The sequence below is a fragment of the Panthera pardus genome, unplaced genomic scaffold (genome assembly GCF_024362965.1).
Source record: "Panthera pardus isolate Hobbes unplaced genomic scaffold, ASM2436296v1 HiC_scaffold_16, whole genome shotgun sequence".
Taxonomy (NCBI): domain Eukaryota; kingdom Metazoa; phylum Chordata; class Mammalia; order Carnivora; family Felidae; genus Panthera; species Panthera pardus.
The window spans coordinates 66,883,353-66,910,233 of NW_026526721.1; the positions used below are offsets into that span (position 1 = coordinate 66,883,353).

A 26,881-nucleotide genomic window follows, 5' to 3' on the forward strand; every position below is an offset into this window, starting at 1 on the left:
CCTGCTTGCACTCTTTCTCTCAAAAGAAATAAACTAAAAAAAAAAAAAAAGTGTCTGAATTGGCTTGTCATGAATAACCCATTAGACTTTCACGATTCTTTATTCTAACCATTATGAGGTACCTTCCCCCCTACCTGAGCAGCTTGTTCTGCCTGTGTCTGGCTGAGCTGGGCTTTCAGACTGCTAATGAGTTCTTCCTTCTCTTGGAGCTGTTGCTTCATAATTAAAAATTCTTCCACCTCTGTTGAGCGCTTATCAAATGGAAGACACAGAAGGAAAAAAATATTTAAACAAAAGAATTAGCACTCTTTATTCTTTGACCTCGCCGTCTCATTTGCCCCAATACCTACCAATATCCGTCTAATTTCCTCTTAACACAAAAGTGAACTACATGTGCATAGTGGTTTTTAAAAAGTAATTATCAGAATTATTTGTCAGAGGAAAATAGAAGCGACAGCAGCAATTTTTCAACTTCTCTGAATCCTCACATTGAAACAGACAGCACAACTAAACAGTAAAACCAAAAACCCATAGATAATATTCACAATGAAATTAGGAAGGTAGTCCCACAAACTCCAAAATACAAGCAGGCAGAGCAAACCACCAAAAGGCACAAGACCTGCATGGTATTAAGAGCCTACACAAAGGAAGAAGGCAGCAACAGAGCAACAGTAATGGCCTTGAGAACAGGAAAATCCCCAAATAGCCAACAAGTTCTTACTGGAAAGCACAGTTGGCCAATCTAAGAACAGCAGCTTAAATTGGCAGGGCTTTTCCATTCTCCAATACTGGGTAAATGCAAGGGATCCACAGGAAAAAGGACTAAAAGGCTAGATCAGCCTAGCCCCTCTGAATTCTCAAAACTGACTCATCAGGGCTGCCTTCCAAGATTCAGGGCTGCCTTCCAAGACACAGACCGGAAATAAGAAAAAACTTCTAGGAGTGAAATAAAAATTACGCAGAATAGAGATAACAGAAACAGAAGAAAAAGGTCTATACACATGTTGTATAATTCATTATCAACTAGCCACATGTGACTACAGAAGGCCTGAAATATGCCTAATGCAAATGAGGAGTTTAATTATAAATATAATTTAATTTTAATTAAAGTACAAATTATTTCCCATTAAATTCAACTATATTTCATTTGATTACATCATGTCATATACTCTTGAATTGTTAAACAAGACAAGTAAGAAGTGTGCATGCTATTCCTAGTATTACAATAAATACATCATGTAGTCAGTGTCAGTGGATTCACTCAGTTTGAATGATTTTTTCCTACATACTCATGTAACACTGCAATGTGTTTATCTGAATCCTTTATGCAGACAACATGAGTCACAGTTGATACCTATGCAGATCATACAAAAAATGATGTTTCAGCCCTCAGTTCAGTTATTGGAAAGTGTTTAAGTATGTCTGGAACAACTTAAAATGAATCTACTTTTTCAATTGGAAATTTTATGAAATCTACACAGAGGTGAAGTATTTCTAATGAGAATTTAATAACCCAAATTGAGACATAATATAAAAATACACACCAAATTTCAGACAGTGAAAAAAAAGAAAAAGTAAAATACACAAAAATAATTATATTAATTTCAAAAGTATATTTTGAATATATTGGACTAAATGAAAAATATTTTTGAAATTAATTTTCCTTCCTGTTCTTTATCTTTTGTAATATAGCCACTACAAAATTTTTAAAATTATGCATGTGGTTTACATTATATTACTATTGAATCCAGCTGCCAGATCTTTGGACAGACACACACACACACACACACACACACACAAAAGAGAGAGAGAGAGAGAGAGAGAGAGAGAGAGAGAGAAAAGTCTCTTAAGTAAATAAAGTTCTCCTGAACGAAGCCTCTCTCCAAAAGTTTAGAAAAATTAACTGCACACAAAAATAAGGAACATAAAAGGATCAAGGTTAAATTTCATACAAAGTTATTATTAGAAAAAAGACTAAGGAGCAGAATAATATTCTTAAAGGTCATAATAACAGAACTGAGACATGTTAAAAATAAAATAAAATAAAAAACCAAACCCGCCATCTATTTAAAAAGGTGTTAAAAAATAAAGAAAATTATATAAAACACAGAAGAACAACATAAATCAAAATTAGAAATTTCAGAAAAAGAAATCTAAACAAAAAATAACACAAAAGTAAACAAACACAAAACAGAATGCCTTAAGTGAAGTAAGAAAAAAAAAGAAAGTTACAGTGAAGAAAGAAAGAAAAAGGAACTAAGAGTGACAAATACTAAAGATAATCAAAGAAGGAACATACAGATAATAGAAGATCTTAAAGAAGAAAACATACCAAATATTACAAGCTATATAATTCAAGAAAACTCTTCTGAAATAAAAATATGTGAAACCATATATTAAAAAAGCATAATTGGGGGCGTCTGGGTGGCTCAGTTGGTTGAGCATCAGACTTCGGCTCAGGTCATGATCTCGCGGTCTGTGAGTTCAAGCCCCGCGTAGGGCTCTGTGCTACAGCTCAGAGCCTGGAGCCTGCTTCGGATTCTGTCTCCCCCTCTCTCTCCCCCTCCCCCACTTGTGCTCTATCTCTCTCTCTCTCTCTGTCAAGGGTGAATAAATATTAAAAAAAAATTTTTAAAAAAGCATAATAGGAATCCACAAATATCAACCACAAATGGCAAACACCGATTACTAGACTTAGGCAGGAAGGAAGGGAAGTTGGTGAGGGAAGGAAAGGGAAGAAGAAAGAAAATTGACAGATACATAGGTAAACATCTGTTGGGTATCTAGAAAAATGTATTTATGGTATAATAATCCATTGGGCCTTAGTGATTCATTAACCTAATGATTATGAGGTGACTAAACACCCCTACCTGTGTAGTTTGCTCTGCCTGTGCCTGGGTAAGTTGGGCTTGCAAACAGCTAATTAGTTCTTCCTTCTCCTGGAGTTTATGTTTTATTTTTTCTACTTCCATCTCTTCCTCTGTAGAACTCTTATCATGCTGAAAATACAGGAGATAAAGTTATTTATTTAAAATAATTACAACTAATACATATGTGATCTTTTGTTCTAACTTGCCCTATATAACTATTTGATTATAGTTTCATAAATGGGAGCAAGAAATAACACCTGACCTATCAACCAGGAAGGAATCTTAGAGTTTTCCCATTTTAGTATGGCCAGGTAGCTCCTTGCTAGACTCATCCTCCATCAGATAACAGCTATCAACTCTGAACAATACAGGAAAACAGCTACTTGAAAATGCTAGAGGGCAACCAAAAGCAGGAAGACACTGGAAGGGAGTCAATACTTGGAAGAAATTACACTGAGTTTCCCATTTTTATGGTTTTTTTGTCTGAGGACAAAACCAGTCAGCACCACACAGGACTAAAACTTAATAGAAAATTCACAGTCTCACTGCCTTGAAAAACCAGAGGACAGAATTTAGGAAAACACAGGTGCTGTTAAGTGAGGGGCAAAACATCATACAAGACCCAGTAAAGGGAAATCCAAATCTTTCAAGTCTATTTTTTCCCCCGAAAAGCTCTTCCTTATATTAAACCAGACTCTCCCTCCCTACTGAATTCACCACCCTCAAATGAACCAAGTCTGCTTATTAGAACTACGCAAGATAATTTTATACTTTCTTCTACGTAATACTTTGTCAAGCATCTGAGGATTGCTGTCATTTCTTCAACTATACTTTCCAGAGACTGTCTAGCTCTGTAAATGGGTATCCAATAGTATAAAGCTGCTATAACTAATTGCTGAAACTTAGAAATCATTTGAATTCGACCCTCTTATTTAACAGAAGAAGGAAATGAAGTTGTGGTCTCAGGCCTTAAAAAAAAAAAAAAAAAGCAGAGTATAAAATGGATAACTTAAAAATCTAACAACATAGTAGAGGGAAAGTTAGAAGAAAAAAAGCAACGTGGGGAGACAGGCTGGTACCACAACTACAAGAAGAAACAATTATCAGAGGAAAAACCAAGAAGAAAAGAATCTTGATGAACAAGTAATCTGAGAAGAATGAGAAAAGCTCCTAAAATAAGCTTTGAGAAGTTAAATAAAGCTATGGAAAAGTAATGTCTTCTGAGCATTAGATCCAGAGAAAAAAGACTAACCAGGGTACTAGGAAGCTAACCAGTGACCCCAAGAGTTGTGCCTAGAGAATCAATTACAACCTCATTTCCCCAAACTAAAAACATTGAACAAGGTGGAATTAAGAAAATGAAAATAATGGGGCACCTGGGTGGCTCAGTCGGTTAAGGTTCTGACTTCAGCTCAGGTCATGAACTCACGGTCTGTGTGTTCAAGCCCCGCATCAGGCTCTGTGCTGACAGCTCAGAGCCTGGAGCCTGCTTCAGATTCTGTGTCTCCCTCTCTCTCTGCCCCTTGGCTGATTGCACTCTGTCTCTCTCTCTCTCTCTCTCTCTCTCTCTCTCAAAAATAAATAAACATTTAAAAAAAAGAAAAAGAAAATGAAAATAAAAATAAATAGATCTCTTAGGCAGAGTTAAGGCTAGGCCAACTACAATGTGCACATGTTATATGCCGGCCTCCATTATATTCTATACCAAACTCTTCAAAAAACTCAGGTTTCTTGTTCACTAAATGGCTGGTTGAATGTGAATATCTGGGGCTTAACCACATAGAAAAGCAATAATAATGTGTTGGGACAATACTCTTTCTTAAAAGGCACCACTTTCCTTATTCCTCTAACCCTGATCTTAAATTGTTTTGCTGGTGACAGGTGACAGTCATAAACCTAGAAAGCACCCCTCACAGGGAGCCCAAGGCAATCTAATTAATTCAGTTACAATGCATGAAATATTAATCCACTAATATATGGCCACATGAAGACGAAGAATATTCTATGTCAAGTCACTGACTAAAAGAATTCAGAGCTGGTGGAAACCTTACAGACTATGTAGTTTAATATTCTAACCAAAGATGAAATTCCACCAAAAAGTATGTGCCTCTCCCATCTAAATTCCTCACTCCAGTATATTTTTCCTGTTAGCCTTTTTTAATTCTCTGAAGGTCTAGGTCACATTTCATTTCTATATTTTCTGTTGGCCTTTTATTCTATCTGTGTGTGGCCCAGAGCCCAGCTAGACTACAAGCTCAATAAGAAAGTACAACATTTAGTGTTGTAACTTCATAAATTTTTGTGATTAGGGAAGATCTGTTATAATGGGAGGCTTTTCCACTCAGAAAATGTGTATTATATCCAGTCACCGTACCTTGGAAAGTTGCTCCTCTGACTGAGGTTCTGTAGGCAGGACAGTCCCTCCTTGTGCCTTCATTTCTTCAATGTGCTTATTCAAAGAAGTTAATTTGGCCTTAGCATGAAGTTTTAGTTTTTTTATTTTATTATCAGCAGCTTTTCTTTCTTCCTGTCAGAGAACAATGAGATGGTAAGTATATAAATGTTTATTCATCACGTACCTAGTACATAACAAAAAGTTATTCTCAATAGGCATCATTTTACAGTATGAGGGAAATAAGAATCACATTCTCTAATCACTTAAGTGAAAAGAAAAATGTAAGTGAATGTTGTGTCTGTCTTTTATCAAATGCTTGGCAGGAAAGGAGGAAAACCATGGTACCTGTAGAACTTCATCCTTTTGTTGCAGTTGAATGTCCTTCTGTCTAACGATTTCTTTTAACTCCACCACCAACTGCTCAGCATAAGCCAGGCGCTCCAGAACATCCTCTTGTGTTCTATTGTTATATTCCATGTCTGATTCTTGGGGTAATGCCTAGTATTTAGACAAAAAGTTGCCAATGCACCAGGGAAAAGACATTAGCATTGAGAGAAAAGAGTTCCTTCATTGCAACATCATTTTATCTTTTCCCCAACTCACCTCCGTACTTAAGAAATCTTTCCAACTCTGAGACAATAATTATCATCATAGCCATTAAAATATATTGAGTATTTTAGAAATGTGAAGCATTTCACAAACATTATCTCATTTATGAGATTATCCTAATTTTACCAAAGAGAAAAATAAAGGGAAGCAAATATAACAAACTAGCAAGTGGAAGACCCCAAAATTTAAATTTAAGAGAGCAGTTGAATAAAGTTCTCTCAACCACTAGGCAATACTGCTTGTCTTTCAGAAAACTAAAGGGCTTCTTTTGGTTCCTTATGTGACCATCAGAAAATACAATGTAAACTATAAGAGAAGTGTGGATAAATTTACAATAGCAAACATATCTTCAAACCTGAAAGGTGCCCTAGTTCTGCCACTAATTATTCAAACCTTTCCTAGGGAACAGGATATATACCTGAGGAGAAGTTAAAACAATCTAGCTAGCACTAAACAAGGCTCAGGGGGCAATGAGAAAGATCTTTCCAATCTCATCCAGAACTTGACTCCCATCACCGTGGCTTATAGGCTACAAACTTATAGGAGAAGGATCGTTTATAAAGTATCAATATTTTTCTTAATCCTCTCTTCCACCTAGTACAATGGAGGCTGCTTAAAACCTTCTATCTTCCTTTTCCTCAGAAGAACATAGAATATATGTCTCATCAGTTTAATTTAGAACAGAGCTACTCACAGGGTCTAGGGAAGCCCTCATATTCTGATCAGTGTCATCTCCTGATAATTCATGCAAAACAACATTGGCTAATCCTGACAATCGGCTCAGCATTTCTGCAGGAAAAGAAAACATAAACAGTAAAATGGACATAGGCTTCTCTTGTACTGGCAACTATATCATCTATAAGTGAAAAGCATGATGATGTCTTTAAAAAGGCATTTGAGGGGCGCCTGGGTAGAGCATCCAACTTCAGCTCAGGTCATAATCTCGCGGTTAGTGAGTTCGAGCCCCATGTCAGGCTCTGGGCTGACAGCTCAAAGCCTGGAGACTCTTTCAGATTCTGTGCCCTCCCTCTCTCTCTGCCCCTCCCCCATTCATGTTCTCTCTCTCTCTCTCTCTCTCAAAAAATAAAATAAACATTAAAAAAAATTTTTTAAAAAGGCATTTGAGTATGTGCAGTGTAGTCACATAGTGTTCTTTTCAGTGGCAACTGCACTGCACTCAAATAACCACCACTAACATTTTCTAAATAAAATACAGATACATAATTGTTTTGTGGGAAGTAAAAATGTCTTATAAGTTACCTTTAATCCATTTTCTTTCATCATAATTTCATTTACAAACATGAACTTCTAACATTCCTTCCCCTGCCAGAAGATTATTCTCTCCTACTTTGTCAAATAAATCCTGTGATGTAGCAAAATTTTTCTTTTTATGTGCCCTCATGAACCCCATTCTTTCAGGAGGGTTTCCTGATAACCTATGCGGTTTTGCTAAAATTTAAATATAATCCTTGTTTAAATGTATAGCATTAAATGCATATATTAGAAAAGGAAAAGGGATTTAAATCAGCAACCTGTGCTGCTTCTGTAGGAAATTAGAAAAAGAAGAGCAAAATAAAACAAACATAAGCAGAAAAAAATTCAGGTTAGAGCAGAAACTAATAAAATTGAAAATAGAAAAATACATAAAATCACTAAAACCAAAAGATGATTCTTAAAGAGTAAGTTCAAACTAAAATTACCTGAATGTAACATAGACTGCCACCTGCAGAAAAGGTTATATACAAACCTAATGGTACCCTTATATCAAAAACCACTAATAAATATGCAAAGTATAAAGAGAAAGAAATCCAAATATATCACTAAATAAAATCAGCAAACTATGAAAGAGATAAAGACAAAGAAGGATCAGAGAATATCTCCAGGAACAACCATAAAACAAATAATAAAATGGCAGTAAATACATACCTATCAACAATTACTTTGGATGTAAATGTACTAAACACTCCAATTAAAAGACACAGTGTGACAGAACAGATTTTAAAAAATAAGGCCATCTGTAAGCTGCCTACAAGAGACTCATTTCAGACCTAAAGATACATGCAGATTGAAAATAGGGCATGGAGAAATATTTATCATGCAAATGGATGTCAAAAGAGAGCTTGAGTACCAATAGTTATATGGGACAAAGCAGACTTTAAAACAAAGACTGTAACAAGAGACTTTTTTTTTTTTAAGTTTATTTATTTTGAGAGAGAGAGTGTGAGTGGGGCAGGGGCAGAGAGAAAGGGAGAGAGAGAATCCCAATCTCATGAACCCTGAGATTATGACCTGAAAGGAAACCAAGAGTCGAACGATTAACTTGACTGAGCCACCCGGGTGCCCCAAATACATATTCTTCTCAAGTGCACATGGAGCATTCTCCAGAACAGATCACAAAATAAGCCTAAACAAATTCAAGAAAACTGAAGTCATACCATACATTGTTATTGAACACAATGCTATGAAAATACAAGTCAATCACAAGAAAAAATCTGGAAAGAACACAAATACATGGAGGTTAAATAATATGCTACTAAACAATGAATGTGTTGACCAGGAAACAAAAGAAGAAATAAAAAAGTATATGGAAATGAATGAAAATGAAAATATAATGGTCCAAAAGCTTTGGGATGCAGCAAAAGCAGTTCTAAGAGGGAAGTTAATTGCAATACGGGCCTACCTACCTCAAGAAGTAATAAATTTTCAAATAAACAACCTAACCTTATACCTAAAGGAGCTAAAAAAAAAGAAACACAAACAAAACCTAAAACCAGCAAAAGGAAGGAAATAATAAAGATTAGAGCAAATAAATGATATGGAAACTAAAAAAATAGCACAGATCAATGAAACCAGGAGCCAGACTTATCAAAGTTGGCGGGGGGGGGGGGGGGGGGGGGGGGGAGGGAGGAAGGAAGGACTCAAATAAAATCATAAATGAGAGGAGAAATAACAACCAACACCACAGAAATACAAACAATTATAAGAGAATATTATGAAACACTATATGTCAACAAACTGGACAACCTGGAAGAAATAGATAAATTCCTAGAAACACATAAACTATCAAAAACGAAACAAGAAATAGAAAATCTGAACAGACTGATAAACAGAAAAGAAACTGAATCAGTAGTCAAAAACTTCCACCAAAACAAGTCAGAGGTGAATTCTACCAAACTAGAATACCATTTAGCTATTCTTCTCAAAATTTTGCAAAAACATAGAAAAGGGAGGAAAACTTTCAAATTCATTTTATGAGGCCAGTAGTACACTGATTTCAAAAACAGATAAAGACACCACTTAAGAGAACTACAAGTCAGTATCCCTGATGAACACAGATTTAAAAATCCTCAACAAAATACTAGCAAATCAAATTAGTATTTTAAAAAAATTATTCATGATCAAGGAGGATTTATTCCTAGGCTACAAGAATGGTTCAATATTTGCAAATCAATCAGTGTGATAATCACATCAATAAGAGGAAGGTTAAGAACCACAAGATCATTTCAATAGATACAGAAAAGGCAGTTGATAAAGTACAATATCAATTCATGATAAAAATCTTCAGCAAAGTAGCTGTAGAGGGAACATACCTCAACATAATAAAAGCCATATATGAAAAACCCACAGCCAACATCAAAAACTGAGAGATTTTCCTCTAAGCTTAGGAACAAGAGAAGGATGTCCACTCTCACTGCTTTTATTCAACATAGAAGTCCTGGCCACAGCAATCAGGTAAGAGAAAGAAATAAAAGGCATCCAAATTGGTAAGGAAGAACTGAAACTTTCATTATTTGCAGATGACATGATACTATATATAGAAAACCCAAAAGACTCCATCAAAAACTGCTAGAACTGATAAATGAATTCAGTAAAACTGCAGGATACAAAATCAATGTACAGAAATCTGTTGCATTTCTATACACCAATAATGAAGCAGAAGAGAAATTAAGAAAACAATCCCATTTGTAACTGCACCAAAAATAATTAAATACCTAGGAATAAACCTAACCAAAGAAGAAAAATAATTGTACTCTAAAAACTATAAAACACTGAAGAAAGAAACTGTAAATGACACAAAGAAATGGAAAAACATTCTATGCTCATGGGTTGGAAGAACAAATATTATTAAAATGTCTATACTACCCAAAGCAATCAATAGACTTAATGCAACCCTCCCCCCTCAAAATACCAACACCATTTTTCACAGAACTAGAACAAACAATTCTACAATTTGTATGGAACCACCAAAGACCCCAAATAGCAAAAGCAATCATGAAAAAGAGAAACAAAGCTGTAGGCATCACAATTCTGAAATTCAAGTTATATTACAAAACTGTGGTAATCAAAACAGTATGGTACTGGCACAAAAACAGACCCATAGATCAATGGAACAGAATAGAAAACCCAGAAATAAACCCACAACAATATGGTCAATTAATCTTTGACAAAGCAGAAAAGAATATCCAATGGGAAAAAGACTCTCTTCAATAAGGAAGAGGAAAACACTAGGAAAATGGGACAGCAACATGCAAAAAGAAAGAAACTGGATCACTTTCCTATACCTTACACAAAAATAGATTCAAAATGGATTAAAGAACTGAATGTGAGATCTGAAACCATAAAAATCCTAGAAGAGAACACAGGCAGTGTTCAGTAACTGCTTAGAACAAGCAGTAACCTCTTTGACATTGGCTGTTGCACTTTTTTCTAGATATATTTCCTAAGACAAGGGGGAAAATGCAGAAATAAGTTATTGGGACTATATCAAAATGAAAAGCTTCTGCACAGCAAAGGAAATATCAACAAAATGCAAAGTCAACTTGCAGAATGGGAGAAGATATTTGCAAATGACATATCCTATAAAGGGTTAGTATAAAACTCAACACCAAAAAAAATAATAATCATCTAATTAAATTATGGGCAGAAGACATGAACAGACATTTCTTCAAAGAAGTCATGGAGATGGCTGACACATAAGAAGGTGTTCATCATCACTTACCATAAGGGCAATGCAAATCAAACCACAATGATTTATCACTTCACACTTGTCAGAATAGCTAAAATCAACAACACAAGAAACAACAGGTGTTGGCAAGGATGTGGAGAAAAAGGAACACTCTTGCACTGTTGGTGAGAATGCAAATCAGTGTAGCCACTCTGGAAAACAGTATGGAGGTTCCTCAAAAAGTTAAAAATAGAACTACCATATGATCCAGCAATTGCACTACTAGGTATTTGCCCAAAGAATACAAAAAACTATTTCAAAGGGATACACATACCCCTATGTTTATTTACAACAGCCATGATATGGAAGCAGCCCAAGTGTGTCCATAGATTGATGAATAAAGAAGATATGGTATGCGTGTATATATAAATATATACACATATATATATATGTGTATATACACACATATATATATGTACATACATATTTATGTATGTATAAATATGTACATACATATTTATATATGTGTATATACACATATATATGTATATATATGTATATATATGTACACACAAAAGAATATTATTCCACCATAAAAAAATAACAGAATCTTGCCATTTACAATAACATGGATGGAACTAGAGAGTATAATCCTAAGTGAAATAAGTCAGTCCAACAAAGGCAAATACCATATGATACCACTCATATGAAGAATTTAAGAAAAAACAAATAAGCAAAGGGGGAAAAAAGAGACAAATAAAGAAACAGACTCTTAATTATAGAGAACAAACTGATGATTACCAGAGGGGAGGTGGGTGAGGGGATGGGTTAATTAGGTGATGGGGATTAAGGAGTGCACTTATTGTAATGAGTACTGGGTAATATATGGAATTTTCTTTTTATGTTTGTTTATTTATTTTGAGGGAGGAGGGGCAGAGAAAGAGGGAGAGAGAGAATCCCAAGCAAGCTCTATGCTGACAGCACAGACCCCAATGCAAGGCTCTGTGAGATCATGACCTGAGCCGAAATCAAGAGTCAGATGCTTCACTGACTGAGCCACCCAGGTGCCTCTGATGTATGGAATTGTTGAATCACTATATTGTACACCTGAAATAAATATAACACTATACCTTAGCTAACTAGAATTAAAATAAAAACTTAAAAAAAAAAAGTTTGTTCTTTGAAAAGATCAACAAAATTGATAATGCTCTAGTCAGGCTGACCAAGGAAAAAAAAATAAAGATACAAGTTATCAATATCAGTTATGAAAAAGGAGACATCAGTACAGATCTAACATACATTAAAATATTGTAACACAACAGTACAAATAATTCTATGCCCATAAATTCATCAACATAGAAGAAATGGGATAATTCCTTAAAAGATATAAGCTAAAAAAACTCACTAAAGAAGAAAAAGACAAATATAGATAATACACACAAAATAATATACATACATAATACACACAAATATATAAATACACATACACCCACACATCCCTTATTTATTATTTACTCATTCATTCATTCAGATCAGTGTCAACTGCTAGTCCATAGAAGTGAGAATATTAATGTTTTGATAGGAAAAATCAAAATAGAACTGGACTGTGCATAGCACTAGTATAAGTAATTACACTAAATTTTTTTTAATGATAAAATGTTATTTGGCCTTCAAAAGCCTCAGCAGGGAGAAATATAAAAGCTCTTGTACAAAATAAGCACTTGAATTAAAAACAATTACCCCTAAAGTTTTCTTCTACTTAGAACAGTAATAATGTTTAGGGCAACCATGGTCCTTAATTAAGAAGGAAGTGGTGAAGTCTTTGTTTCTATGACAGGTTATCTTGGATAACCGAACTAGCATATAACACTTAGAAAAAAGATGTACATGAAACAGGAAAGGAAAAAGAAAACCACTCCTAAAAGGGCAACATAGGACCACATATAACTATATATATAACTACTAAAAAGGCAACATAGGGCCACACATAAATATATAGGACCATATATAACCACTCATTCAACCTGTGAGACTTATAACTATAGTCAGTTAAAAAAAATCACAACTCACCATTACACAGACTAAACTTTGTTTTCAACTCTCAAGACTGAATTTTCTATAGCAATCATTAGTGAAAGAAATGAACACCATTAACTATGTGCCTAATAGGCACATAGATTTGCACTAATCAAAGAAAGTCATAACAGAACCTACTCTATCAAACAGAATCATTTTATCTTCAGATTTTTCAGACCACATCAGGAATAAACACACACACAAAAAATCAACCAACTGATGGGACTCTGAAAAAATGGGGATTGCAAACAGCACAGATTATGGAACTTCCTGATTTCCCACATAAAAATTGACAAAGCAACTAGATAACAAAACTAAAAACCCATATACAGGCTTTACCAAAAAAACAATGTGACAAAGTTTCCCACAAACTCTAAAATAAACATGGATATAGATAAACCACCAACAGCCACAAGATCTGCATGTCATTGTTGTCCATGTGGGAGGAAAAGGGAAGTGAAGAGTGGCAGAATGTTCCACCCCAAAATTTGTCACTTTGGCTTAAAGATTATTTTGGAGCTAAAGGCACTTGAAAAATAGCAGGTACAAGAAGGATGCTCTGACCTCTCCTTTTTCTTCCTGAAAGCAAGATACAAAACCTCATATGGAAGATGTCCTCCTTATATTAGAAGGAAAGTAACATTCTTATCTCCAGGGATGGGGAGTTGAAGCCAAGAGGAATCTGTACAAACAAACCTTGTATGTGAATCCTTGTCTTCCTAGTCACTTTTCCATGATTAACTACCCCTTTGCCTTGTACTGTTATCACAATTTACTGCTCCTTGTCCAACTCAATATATAAGTGTTCCATTCTAATTGCTTCTTTTAGTCTTCATTTCCTTATGAGGGCTCCAGTGTCACTTAAAATTTATACTAAATAAATCTGTATGCTTTCCCTGTTAATCTGTCCTATGTATATTTAATTCTCCATCCAAAAACCTTAAGAGGAAAGAGGTAAAATAATGCTGCCATACAGAAGCTATAAGACTGTGACACATAAACCAAGAGAACCACAAAATAGCCAGTGGGTATTCACTGGAAAATGTGCTGAGCCAATTAAAGAATAGCAGCTGAAAGAGGGAGGTATCCATACTCCAACACACATAAGAGCAAGGAGCCTGCAAGATTTAAAATGACTAAAGAGTCTGGGCCCCTGAACTCTCAAAACTGAAGAGTCATGGCTCTCTTTCAGAACAGGGCCTCTAGTAAGAGCAGAACCAAAATTCATCAAAACTGAGTCAACAGACAACAAAGGAAGATCCAGATAAAGAGTGAGCTGGGGGTAGTAGAAAAGGAGTCAGGAAATCTCAGAAATCCAATGGCCACATATTTGAACCAATATTGGAAAACAACGTAAGAGGGAACTCTGTGAAGTTAGAAAGGCTATCCAAAATAAATGTCCTTCTAAAAGTTTAGCAACATTAAATTAACACAAAAATGAGCACCTGAAAAGTAACACAATCTCCATACAAAGTCATTTTAAGAAAAATAGCAGAATAATATCCATACAGAAAATGGAAGCATGTCAAAGAGTCATGCTCAAAATAACTCAAAATTACAACCTACTAAATCAAAATGATGTAAGACATGAAAAGCCATACGTCAGAAACTGAAATACCCATAAAGGCAGCAAGAGAAGAAAGGAACAAATGAACCACACAACAGTCAGAAAACTATTAATAAAATGGCAATAGTAAATTCTTTCAAAAATTACTTTAAATATAATTGGATTAAATTATACAATCAAAAGACATGGAGTGGCTGAATGGATTTAAGAAACAAAATCCAACTATATGCTGCATACAAGAGACTCACTGGCTCTAAGGTTACACAGAGACTGAAAGTGAAGAGATGGAAAAAGATATTCCATGCAAATGGTAACCAAAAGAAAACAAAGGTGACTAATAAAAGACAAAATAAACTTTTAGTTAAAAACTGTAATGACAGGCAGAGAAAAGGTCAATGGTAAAGGGGTAAATGATAAAGGGGTTAATTCATCAAGAGGATATAATACTTGTAAATAAATATGTATACACCCAGTATCAGAAAGCTAAATATATTAAGCAAATGTTCGCAGAACTGAAGGCAGAAATAGACAGCAATACAATAATAGTGGTAGACTTCAATTCCCTTACAACAGATATGTCATCCAGACAGAAAAGCAATAAAAGCATAAGAAAGCAATAAGAAAACAATGTACTTGAACTACACATTAAATTAAATGGACCTAACAGACATATACATAACATAACAAAAGCAGCAAAATATACATTCATTTCAAGTGCACATGGAACACTATCTAGGATATAGATCATATATTGGGCCACAAAATAAGTCTTTACAAATTTAAGAATATTGAAATCATATCGAGTATTATTTCTGATGACAATGGTATGAAACTAAAAATCAAAGAGAGAGAGAAACAAAAAACAAAGTCTTAACTACAGAGAACTGATGGTTACCAGAGGGGATATGGTGGAAGATGGGTTAAATAAGTGATGGGGATTAGGGAGTGCGCTTGTGATGAGAACCAGGTGATGTATGTAATTGCTGAATCACCATATTGTACACCTGAAACTAATACAAGACTGTATGATCACTAACTGGAATTAAATTTAAAGAAAAAAAACATTAAAAGAAGAAATAAAATTACTTTTAATATGCAAAAAATAGCAAGAAGAATATTGGAAAATCCACAAATATGTGAAAATTAAACAATATGCTCCTGAATCAATGGGTCAAAGAAGAAATCACAAAGGAAATAAAAAATTATATTGAGACAAATGAAAATGGAAACATGGCATATCCATGGAAATTTAATGAGACACAGCAAAAGCAGTTTTAAGAGGAAAGTTTGTGGAGATAGCCTCCTACATTAAGAAAAAAGAAAGATCTCAAATAAACATTGTAACTTGACACTTCAAGGATCTAGCGAAAGAAAAACTAAGGTGAAAGCAGAAGGAAGGAAATAAATAATTATCAAAGCAGGAATAAAGGAAATGGAGACTTAAAAAACAATAGAAAACACCAATAAAACTAAGTTTTTCAATGTAACTGGTTTTTTGAAAAGATAAACAAAATTGACAAACCTTTAGCTAGACTAAAAGAGAGATTCAAATGAATAAAATCATAAGTGAAGGAGGAGACACTACAACTGAGAATACAGTAATATAAGGGATCTTAAGAGACTACCATGAATAACTATATGCAAAAAAATTGGATAACTTGGAAGACACAGATGAATTCCTAGAAACATACAACTTATCAAGAATGAATCATGAGAAACAAAATCTGAAGAAACCAATAACATAGAGATTGACCCAAAAACCTCTCAACAAAGAAATGCCCAGAACTTGATGGCTTCACTAGTAAACTCTAAAAAAATGCTTAAAGAAGAATTAATGCTAATCCTTCTCAAACTAGTCTAAAAAAAACTGAAGGAGAGGAAACACTTTCAAATTCATTTTATGAGGACAGTATTACCTGGATACTGAATCCAGACAAGGACACAACAAGGAAATTATAGGCCAGTATCCCCGATGAAATAGATGCAATAATCCTCAACAAAATACCAGCATACTCAATTCAACATCACATTAAAAGGATCATTCACCATGTCAGGTAGGATTTATTCCTAAAATACAAGGATGGTTCAACATCCACAAATCAATAAATGTGATGTACTAAATTAACAGAAGGAATGATAAATATCACATAATCATCTCAATAGATGGAGAATAAGCATTAAAAAAATTCAACATCCTTTCATGATAAAAACTCTCAACCGAGTAAGTACAGAAGGAATGTACCTCAGTATAATTAAGGCCATATACAAGCCCACAGTTATATCATACTCAATGGTAAAAAGCTAAAAGCATTTCCTCTAAAATCAGAAAGACGATAAAGATGCCCATTCTCACCACATCTATTCAATATAGTACTGGAAGTCCTAACCAGATCAATGAGGCAAGGAAAAGAAATAATAGGCACCCAAATCAGAAAGCAGCAAAATTTTCTTTTTGCAGATAACATGGCCTTACATATAAGAAACCCTAAAGATTTCACCAAAAAAATTATTACAACCAGGGTGCTGGGGTGGCTCAGTCAGTTAAGGGTCTGACTTCAGCTCACGTCATGATCTCACAGTTCATGGGTTCCAGCGAGTCCCGGGTGGGGCTCTGTGCTAAAAGCTCAGAGCCTGGAGCCTGCTTCAGATCCTGGGTCTCCCTCTCTCTCTGCCCCTCCCCCTCTGGTGCTCTGCCTCTCTCTCAAAAATAAATAAAAAAACATTTAAAAAACTTTTAAAAATTATTACAACTAACAAACTAATTCAATAAAGTTTCAGGATATAAAATCAGTATACAAAAATTATGTTTCTCTGTACCAACAACAAACTATCCCCTCAAAATTAAGAAAATAAAACCAATTATAACAGCATTTTAAAAAATAAAATACTTAGGAATAAATTTAACATTGTATATATAAACCACGTCTTTATCCATTTATCAGTTGATGGACATTTAGGCTCTTTCCATAATTTGGCTATTGTTGAAAGAGGATCTTGAGAAACTTAACAGAAGACCATAGGGGAGGGAAAGGGGAAAAAAAGTTACAGACAGGGAGGGAGGCAAACCATAAGAGGCTCTTAAATACAGAGAACAAATTGAGGGTTGATGTGGGGTGGGGGAGAAGGGAAAGTGGGTGATGGGCATTGAGGAGGGCACTTGCTGGGATGAGCACTGGGTGTTGTATGGAAGCCAACTGGACAATAAATTATATTTTTTTAAAAAAGGAATAAATTTAACAAAGGATGTGAAAGATTTGTATACTGAAAATTATAAGACATTGATGAAAGGAACTGAGAAGACACAAATAAATGGAAAGGTATCCCATGTTCACAGGCTTGAAAAACATTATTAAAAGCCTATACCACTCAAAGCAATCTACAAATTCAATGCTATCCCTATCAAAATTCCAATGCCTTTTTTCCACAGAAATTAAAAAAAGAAAAATCTAAACCATATGGAACCACAAAAGATCTAGAATGGCCAAAGCAATCTTGAGCAAGAATAAAGCTGGAGGCATAACACTTTTGCTTTCAAAATAGAACATAAAGCTATAACAGTCGAAACATTAAGATACTTGCAGAAAACAGTCATACAGACCTCTAGAACAGTATAAAGAGCCCAGGAATAAATCCATACATTTACATCGAACTGATGTTCAAAAAAGGTGCCAAAAATTCACAATGGGGAAAGGATAGGCCCTATTTTAATAGTGGTGCTGAGAAAACTGGTATCCACATGCAGAAGAATGAAACTGGACCCTATCTCATACTGCACACAAAAATCAACTCAAACTGTATTAAAGACTTAAACACAAGACCTAAAACTGTAGAACTAGGAGAAGAAAGCAGAGGGGAAAAGCTTCTTAACATTGGTCTTGACAATAATTTCTTGAATACGACCTCAAAAGTACACACAACAAAAGCAAAAATAGACAAATGAGATTGCATCAAACTAAAAAGCTCCACAGCAAAGGAAACAACAGAATAAAGAGATAACCTACAGAACAGGAAAAAATATTTGCAAACCATACATCTGATAAAGGATTAATATCCAAAATATATGTGAGAAATTCAAACAATTCAATAGCAAGAAACAATCTGATTTTAAAATGGGGAACGGAACTGGCCAGATATTTCTCCAAAGAAGACATACAAATGGGCAAGTTGTATGAAAAAAAAATGCTCAACACCAATAATCATCAGGGAAATACAAATTAAAACCACAATATCAGGTGGGAGGATGAGCTTAACGGATTATGGGCATTAAGAAGGGCACTTGTTGGGATGAGCACCAGGTGTTATATGTAGGTGATGAATCACTAAATTCTACTCCTGAAACCAATACTACACTATATGTTAACTAACCTGAATTTAAATTTTAAACACACACACACACACACACACACACACACACACACACACACAATATCACCTCATACCTGTTAGAATGGCTATTTTCAAAAAAACAATGGATAACAAGTGTTGGCCAGGATGTGGAGAAAAAGGAACCCTTGTACACTGTTGGTAAGAATATTAATTGATACAGCTATTACACAAAAAGGTCTGGAGGTTCCTCAAAAAATTTAAAAATAGAACTACCATATGACCCAGGAATGCCACTTTTAGGTATATATCCAAAGGAAATGAAAGCAGTATCTTAAAGAGATATCTGAAATGCCATGTTCATTGCAGCATTACTCACAAATAGCTAAAATATAGAATCAACCTAAGTGTCTACTGATACATGAACAGATAAAGAAAATTGTGTGTGTATGATATATCATTCTGCCCTAAAAAAATAATGAAATCCTGTCATTTACAAGAACATGGATGGACCTAGAGGACATTATACTACGTGAAATAAAACCAGGTACAGAAAGACAAATATTGCATGATTTCACTTATGCACAGAATCTAAAAAAGTCAAACTTGTAGAAGCAGACAGTAAAATAGTGGTTGCCAAGGAAAAGTGGGTAAGGGAAATAAAGAGATATTTGTTAAAGGATACAAACTTTCAGTTATGCAGAATGAATAAATTCTGGAGATCTAATGTACAGCATGGTGACTACAGTTAATAACACTTTATTGAGGGGCACTTGAGTGGCTCAGTCGATTAAGCATCCAACTCTTGATATTGGCTCAGGTCATGACCTTGCATTCGTGTGATTGAGCCCCACATTGGGCTCCATGCTGAGCGTGGAGCCTGCTTGAGACTCATTCTCTCTCTCTCTCTCTCTCAAAATAAACATTTTTTTTAAAACTCTGTATTGGGGCACCTGGGTGGTTCAAGTGAACCCCCATATCGAGCTCTCTGCTGTCAGCACAGGGCCTGCTTCAGATCTTCTGTCTTCCTCTTTCTTGGCCCCTCTCCAGCTTGCTCACTCTTTCCCTCTCAAAAATAAATAAATATTTTTTAAAAAACCCACTGTACTGTATACCTGAAATTTGCTAACAGAGTACATCTTAAATGTTCTCACCACAAACACAAAATGGTAATTATGTGAGGTGATGGGTACTTTCCATATTTCAATTAGCTTGATTGAGGTCATCATTTAACATGTCTATGTATAGCAGAATATTACATTGTGTACTTTAGACATGTACATTTTTGTCAATTATACTTCAATAAAGTTCAAAAATAACAATGACAATATCTATTTCCAATATTAACATTTTGTTAACAAAAATTAATAGCTGACTATAATTGATACATTTTTATACACCAACTAAGAGCACACCAGAGCACAAATAGTTAAGTATATGATAGAGATATGTATCATATTTACTTTTACAAAAGAAAGATTAAACTTTGATAGGTTGTTCTATGATGCAAACTTGGCTGAACACATGTATAGGTTTTCTTCGATTTGAAATAAATTAAAACAAATATATTTATCAATTTACCTTCCCCAGTAGAAAAACCCAAAACTGAAGAGGAAACTCAAGAAATAATTGAAAAGTTTTAAAAATCATTTTGGAAATGAGATAAAACTAAAACAAACAAAAAATACCCAGGAAAATGAACATTCATAAGTCATGCCTTAAGGAAAAAAAGAAAGTTAAGATAAAGGATAATTTTATAAATCAAAAAGAAATTACCTGTAAACTAAACATGCATCTACCTTATGACCCAGCAATTTTACTCTTAGGCATTTGTCTCAGAAAAACAAAATCTTAAATTCACGCAATAACCTGTACATGGATGTTCATAGTAGCTTCAGTTGTAAGAGCCCAAAACTGTAATCAGCAAAGAAGTCCTTTGACAAGAAAATGGTTAAACAAACTGTGGTATATACATACCATAGAACACTACACAGCAATCAAAAGGAACAAACCAATAATTTCGATGAATCTCCTGCTGAATGAAAAAAAAGCCAATTTTCCAAAAGTTACATACTATATAATCCTACACCTATATAATATTTTTGAAGTCACAAAATTTTAGAAATGGAAGACAGATCAGTGGTTGCCCATGCTTATGGAGGGTTTGGAAGCAGAAAGGCAGGAGGTGGTTGAAGTTATAAAAAAACAACAGAAGGTGTTCTTGTGTTGGAACTTTTTGATATCTTAACTGTAGCAGTGGATACGTGAACCTAGATAGGTGATGAAGTTGTATAGAACTTACACACACACATATAAAGGTGGGAGTGTATTAATGTTAGTATCCTGGTTGTGATATTACACAAGTTTTATAAAATTTTAAACTTTGAGGGAAACAAGACAAAGTGTACAAGGGATCTTTCTGTATTATTTCATTACAAGTGCATATGACTCTACACTTATCTCAATTTTTAAAAAGAAAGAAAAAGGAATGAACTAAATACAATGTGATGTCCTATAATTTGATCCTGGAACAGAAAAAAGGACATCGGGGCGCCTGGGTGGCGCAGTCGGTTAAGCGTCCGACTTCATCCAGGTCATGATCTCGCGGTCCGTGAGTTCGAGCCCCACGTCAGGCTCTGGGCTGATGGCTCGGAGCCTGGAGCCTGTTTCCGATTCTGTGTCTCCCTCTCTCTCTGCCCCTCCCCCGTTCATGCTCTGTCTCTCTCTGTCCCAAAAATAAATAAAAAACGTTGAAAAAAAAATTAAAAAAAAAAAGAAAAAAGGACATTAATGTTGAAACTAATGAAATTAAAAGAAAGTATGGAGGTTAGTTATGAATCATCACTGGTTTCTTAGTTTTGACAAATTCACTTTGTCAGGAGTATAGTTGACTCTAAACTGTCTACATATTTTCTATAGTAAACCTAAAATTATTCCTAATAATTTTTTTATTTAAGTTTGTTCACTATTTATTTAGTGGGGGGAGGCACATGTTTGAGTAGGGGAGGGGCATACAGAAAGGGAGACAGAGACTTCCAAGCAGGCTCCACACTGTCAGTGCAGAGCCCGACTTGGGGCTCGATCTCATGACCCCAAGATCATGACCTGAGCTGAAACCAAGAGCCAGACGCTTAACCAACTGAGCCACCCAGGCATCCCAATAAAAATTTTTTTATTCTTAAAAAAATTTTTAAAGGTAATCAATACAAAGGGAACCAGAAGAAAGTGATAAAGATTGATGATAAGCACTGTGGACAACCAAATTCCCTGCAGAAGAAAACCAAAGTTTCTGTAACCAAAGTTACAGAAAAGACACAAAAAGCTAAAACTGAAGAGCATTTAACTGAAATTTTAAATTTTGAACTTTGAAGCTACATATTGAAAGAGTCTACCATGTAGCAGGGGTTATCAACCCATAATGACCAAGAAGACATTCTAGTAAAACTAATGGACTTAAAAATAATCTTTAAGATTTAGGTCAAAAGATCATGTGACTTGTCTAATTATAATAATAATAATAATAATAATAATAATAATAATATCAGACTTTTTATAATGTTTTTGCCAGGAAAAATATCCTAGAGTTCCACATTTGAGATATTCAGGGAAAGAAAATGTGAGCCAAGGATTTTATTTTCAGCAAAAATGACCTTCATTTTTGATATAAAAAGCACAGAGAGAATGTTAAAAGCATGCAAGAAAATTCATGAAAAATTTTCCCACGAACATTTCCTAAGGCACCTACTAAAGAGAAAGCTTGAGATGACCAAAATGATCAAAGAAACATCATCATAAAGACTGGTGGTAAGCACTAAATATAGTTATTTGTAGAACTAACACTGATATGGAGAGAACATAATATTAAATAATTACATGCTCTAACAATATATAGGGCTACCATGAAGAAAACCTGGGAAGAATGTGAATCACATATGCAAAAAAAAAAAAAAAAAAAAAAAACCTTTAGAACTATTTTCAATAACCAACATTAGTGGTGACTGTATTAGTATTATTATTCCTTGACAAGTACCACATGTACCATGTGGAATTAAAGTGCAATAATTGAGCAATTAACAGGCATAGTAATTCTATCATATTTTCAATGTGAAAAAAGGTAATACAGGTGTAAAACAGAAGAAATTAAGAACCTCAAGATAAAAACTGATCTTGGATTTGAGTTGAAAGCATCAGTATAAACTTACAAGGCATTTTACCTCAGTACATCTATTTTCCTAGCTTTGTCCACTGAAAAGGCTTAAAAATAATGATAAACTGAGAGGCAATGAACATCTCTAATGCTAGATTGGGGTCTTGCAATACTATTTTCCATTAAAAATGTTTTTAAGTAGGAGAGCTTCTCAGAGAAATGGCTAATTCCTGTTCTGAAATAGGAAATGTACACAATAAGCCTAAAACATCTTGTCATACAAATAGCAAGGAAGCAATCAAAGGCTAACTAGAGTCATGTCAAAAGGACCTGGGGGAAAAAAAAAACCAATATGTGATCCAGTTTTATAATCCAGAAACAGGGATTTATTATGGTCTTTTAAAATTTCTGTCAGTATTTTTTTTATAATTTTAATAGTACAGGGTTTACACATACTTTGTTGAATTTATCCCTATGTATTTAAATTTTTTATTCTACTCTAATATTGTTTTACTATTATTTTCCAAATAGTTGCTCCACATACAAATATAATTTATGTTTCCATATTGACCTTGTATCATGTGACCTTGTTAAATGTACCCATTAGTTCTATGTGGTTTTTGATAGACTTTTCTTTGTAAATTTAGTATACACAATGATATCTTCATTAATAAAAGTGAATTTCATTTTTTTCCTAAAAAAAACAAAAACAAAAAACAAACAAAAAAAAGGACCCAGGATCCAAATTGAGAAGGTTCTCACAGGCCAAAGGAACAAGTGAGTTTCTAAGAAGAATATCAATTGCAATAGATTGAAACCCACCAAAAATACTTCAATCCACAAGTTCATATTAAACTCATCAGGTAAACTAAGTATCTTGAAAACTAACAAAGTCAAGGATTTATCTTGACTTTTCTATTTGAGCTTTACCATTCAGGAACCAAATAGTAGATAAGGGGATCCATATCCATATAAAATATTTCAGCTAACAAATGAAAACAAAATGGTAGAACTGGATACAAAGGATACAGGAATATGCTGAATTGCCCCATGAAAGTGAAATTCTCAGAGTGTGGGAAACTCCACAGGTCAAAAAGTCTAAGTTCTTCAACAAAAATTATAAGGAAAGGACTTAAGAGACACTGAGTTAAAAAGGGGGGAAGGGAGGGAAAAGATTCACATTTGGGTGATAAAACCATAGAGAAACCACAAGGAAGTGATTACTGTGAAAGGAAGGAGAGAGCAAATGGAGGAGTTTCTCAGATGACTGACAAAGTTAGATTTCTTGACCTCACAGTTATGATAAGAATGCTTACCTCCTAATAATTCATCAAGCTATATGTCTTTTGGTGTGTGTGTGTTTTTCTTCTTGAGTTTTATTTTACAATAAAAAGGTCTTTTTAAAAATCAATTAACAGCTAGAGCCGTCTATAACAGAGTTACTCAACTTAACCCGTGGCTTGGTCACACACCATGACCTATAAATACCTCAATCACTGGCCACTTCCCATCATCTTCACTTCAGATTCTCAAACCAACCCTCAACCCACCTCTATCATAGTCCTTCTGTTCGTACTCACACTTTCTGCTCTAACTAGCTTGGATTCTACTGCTTGCTTCTGCTACTACCTTTAGGGCTAAATAGAGAAAGTACTGAGATTTCAGACATTGTGGCAACATTCCCAACCATCTTAGAACCATAGGACCTTTAGAGAAATGTAAAACACGTTATCATCTGTGGCCAAACGTATGCACACATGTATACTGAAGGTGGTATGCCCTAAATCAAATCTTTTGTATATCACCATTAGCCAAGAAGACTGTGAGGGATATGTAATTTCTATTGGGAAAGTTTTTTTTTTTTCCCCCCAAATATACAATTAAAATCCCAAATGTTTTCTCAAACTCTCCCCACCATTGGTATCCACCACTGCCATGCATGAGATTTTGATTCATCCTCCTGAGAAGGGTGTGTCTCCACCAGCAGCCTACTGAAAATTACTGCACATGAAGATACATACAAATGAACATAGGATCATGATAATATTATTGGAAATAATTATTGAGCAATATGTACTTTATACAAATTTCTCTATAATTCTCACAAAATCTGCAAGATCAGTATCATCATCATTGCCATTTTAAGATAAAGAAAACTGACACTCAAGAGAAATGAATACATTTCAAAGTATCTCTACTAAAAAAGCATTACTGAATAAGATAAAAAGCTCTTCAAATGAAAAATAGGTTACTTTCCTCACATAACCATTTAAAAATATGTACATTTTAAGAAAGGAAAGATCAGTATAAAGGATGTACCATTTCAGGTCAAAGTAAAAGGAGTTTCTCAAAGATATACAATAATCGGACAGGTCCATGAGAAAGGAAGTAGTGGAACAAGCACCAAATTGGGAGCCAGGAACTGAGCCTTCAGTTCTGGCTCCAACACAAAGAGGCTGTACTATGCTGGGTAAGTTACCTTACAGTTTCCTCATCTTCAAGTGAAGAAGACTGACAAATATTCTAACGCCCAGTACTATGACTCCATGATTCAAGAGTGATTTGTATGGCTGTCAACAGAAAAGGAAAATGTGGAAATGTAATTGGGAAGGGTATCTCAGGCACAGTTAAGTGCTTTATGTAGTTGAAAGGTTGAGAACTTGAGGGCAAAAGAGACAAAGTAGTCATGCTTAAGCCAAATGAAGAAAGATGGATCTACCCCTCTGTTTAGGCTCACTGTAGGACAGAAATGGACAAATGGGGGAAAATATTCATGTTCACTGTAATAAATTCATGTAAGGAATATGTGTGACTGCTGGGACAAAAAATGCTCTTGCTATTGTTTTATAAAGCACCAGAATTATGACTAGCAGTTTGGGAAAAGAAAAAAAATCAGGGCTTCATGCCAAGGCCAGCCTTCAATAAAACAGGCAAATAAAACAATCTTTCAAGTCAATGCTAGCTACACCTTCCACAAACACTGCCACAGGATCTCAACACTCGTCTGTTGAGGTGGCACTAGAAATTTAATAAGTATTATTTTTGCAAAGTCTTCACTGCTTGCTATAAATAATTATTTTCAAAGTACCTACTTGGCATGGAGCATAATGCCAGGAGCCACAAAAACATAAAAAGAAATATAAGTAATGTCCCTAACCACAGAAAACTTAGTACAAAATGCATGGGAAAATAAAAAAAAATAAATAATCGAAGATAGTGCATGCCTGGGTACACATCTGCTTTGGAATTTAAATCACATTTTCCCACAGAAAATGGTGAGATCTCCAAGTCACTCCTCAAATTTATTTAAAGTGTACTTGGTTGAGCCTGGGTAGTTTTCCTTAATTCCTTAATTCTCAAAGTGATTTTCAATTGGTTTGAGGAACTGAGAGGAAATGGTGCTATACAGCTGGAAAAAACATATCCAATATTATGATATAACTTTACAATTACAAAATGAAAAGCTAATTTTCATGACACAAAAAAATGTTTTCATTAACAAATTTAGAAGTAAATGGTAGATATAATTTATATAAGCAGTACTATGCACTAAGTATTATTTCAATAGCTTTACATATAAAAACTTATATATCCTCATTACTTTACTTTTTTATTATTAAAACAACCCCAACAAGGAGGTACTATCAATATCCCCAGTTTTAAGGTTTGTAAACTACAGCATAAGAGAGATTATATATTTTAACTAATCACAGAGCACCATAAAGCTTCTTGGCTGATGGAGATATACAAAAAAGAATCTATTTTGTGAGTAACCTCATCACCCAACATTCATCACTGGGGCTGAAATTAGGGCTGGGGCTATGAGAGCACTCATATACTTATATATTCACTACAGCAGTGTTTGTGATGCCTAATAAATACAATCCAATGCCCATCAATAGGGAACACACTAAGTACATTTTGACATTTCTACAAGGACATGCTGTAT

General features: G+C 34.5%; 1 protein-coding gene across 9 annotated transcripts in view; it reads right to left on the minus strand.

Moving 5' to 3' along the window:
* GOLGB1 (golgin B1) overlaps positions 1-26,881 on the minus strand; it is an 88,855-nt gene that overhangs the window by 59,732 nt on the left and 2,242 nt on the right. For 8 of the 9 annotated variants that reach the window (XR_008422462.1, XR_008422461.1, XM_053903423.1 and 5 more), the window contains exons 2-6: positions 6,569-6,663; positions 5,611-5,763; positions 5,245-5,397; positions 2,871-2,999; positions 135-251 (exon numbers count right to left, since the gene is read on the minus strand). Coding sequence is in view for 7 of the 9 variants with exons in the window: in XM_053903423.1 (XP_053759398.1) it covers positions 135-251; positions 2,871-2,999; positions 5,245-5,397; positions 5,611-5,763; positions 6,569-6,661 (645 nt within the window). In the remaining 2 variants the exon portion in view is untranslated. Of the gene's footprint in view, positions 1-134; positions 252-2,870; positions 3,000-5,244; positions 5,398-5,610; positions 5,764-6,568; positions 6,664-20,762; positions 20,802-26,881 lie in introns of those variants that run through there. The other variant, XM_019448515.2, reaches the window with a different exon arrangement.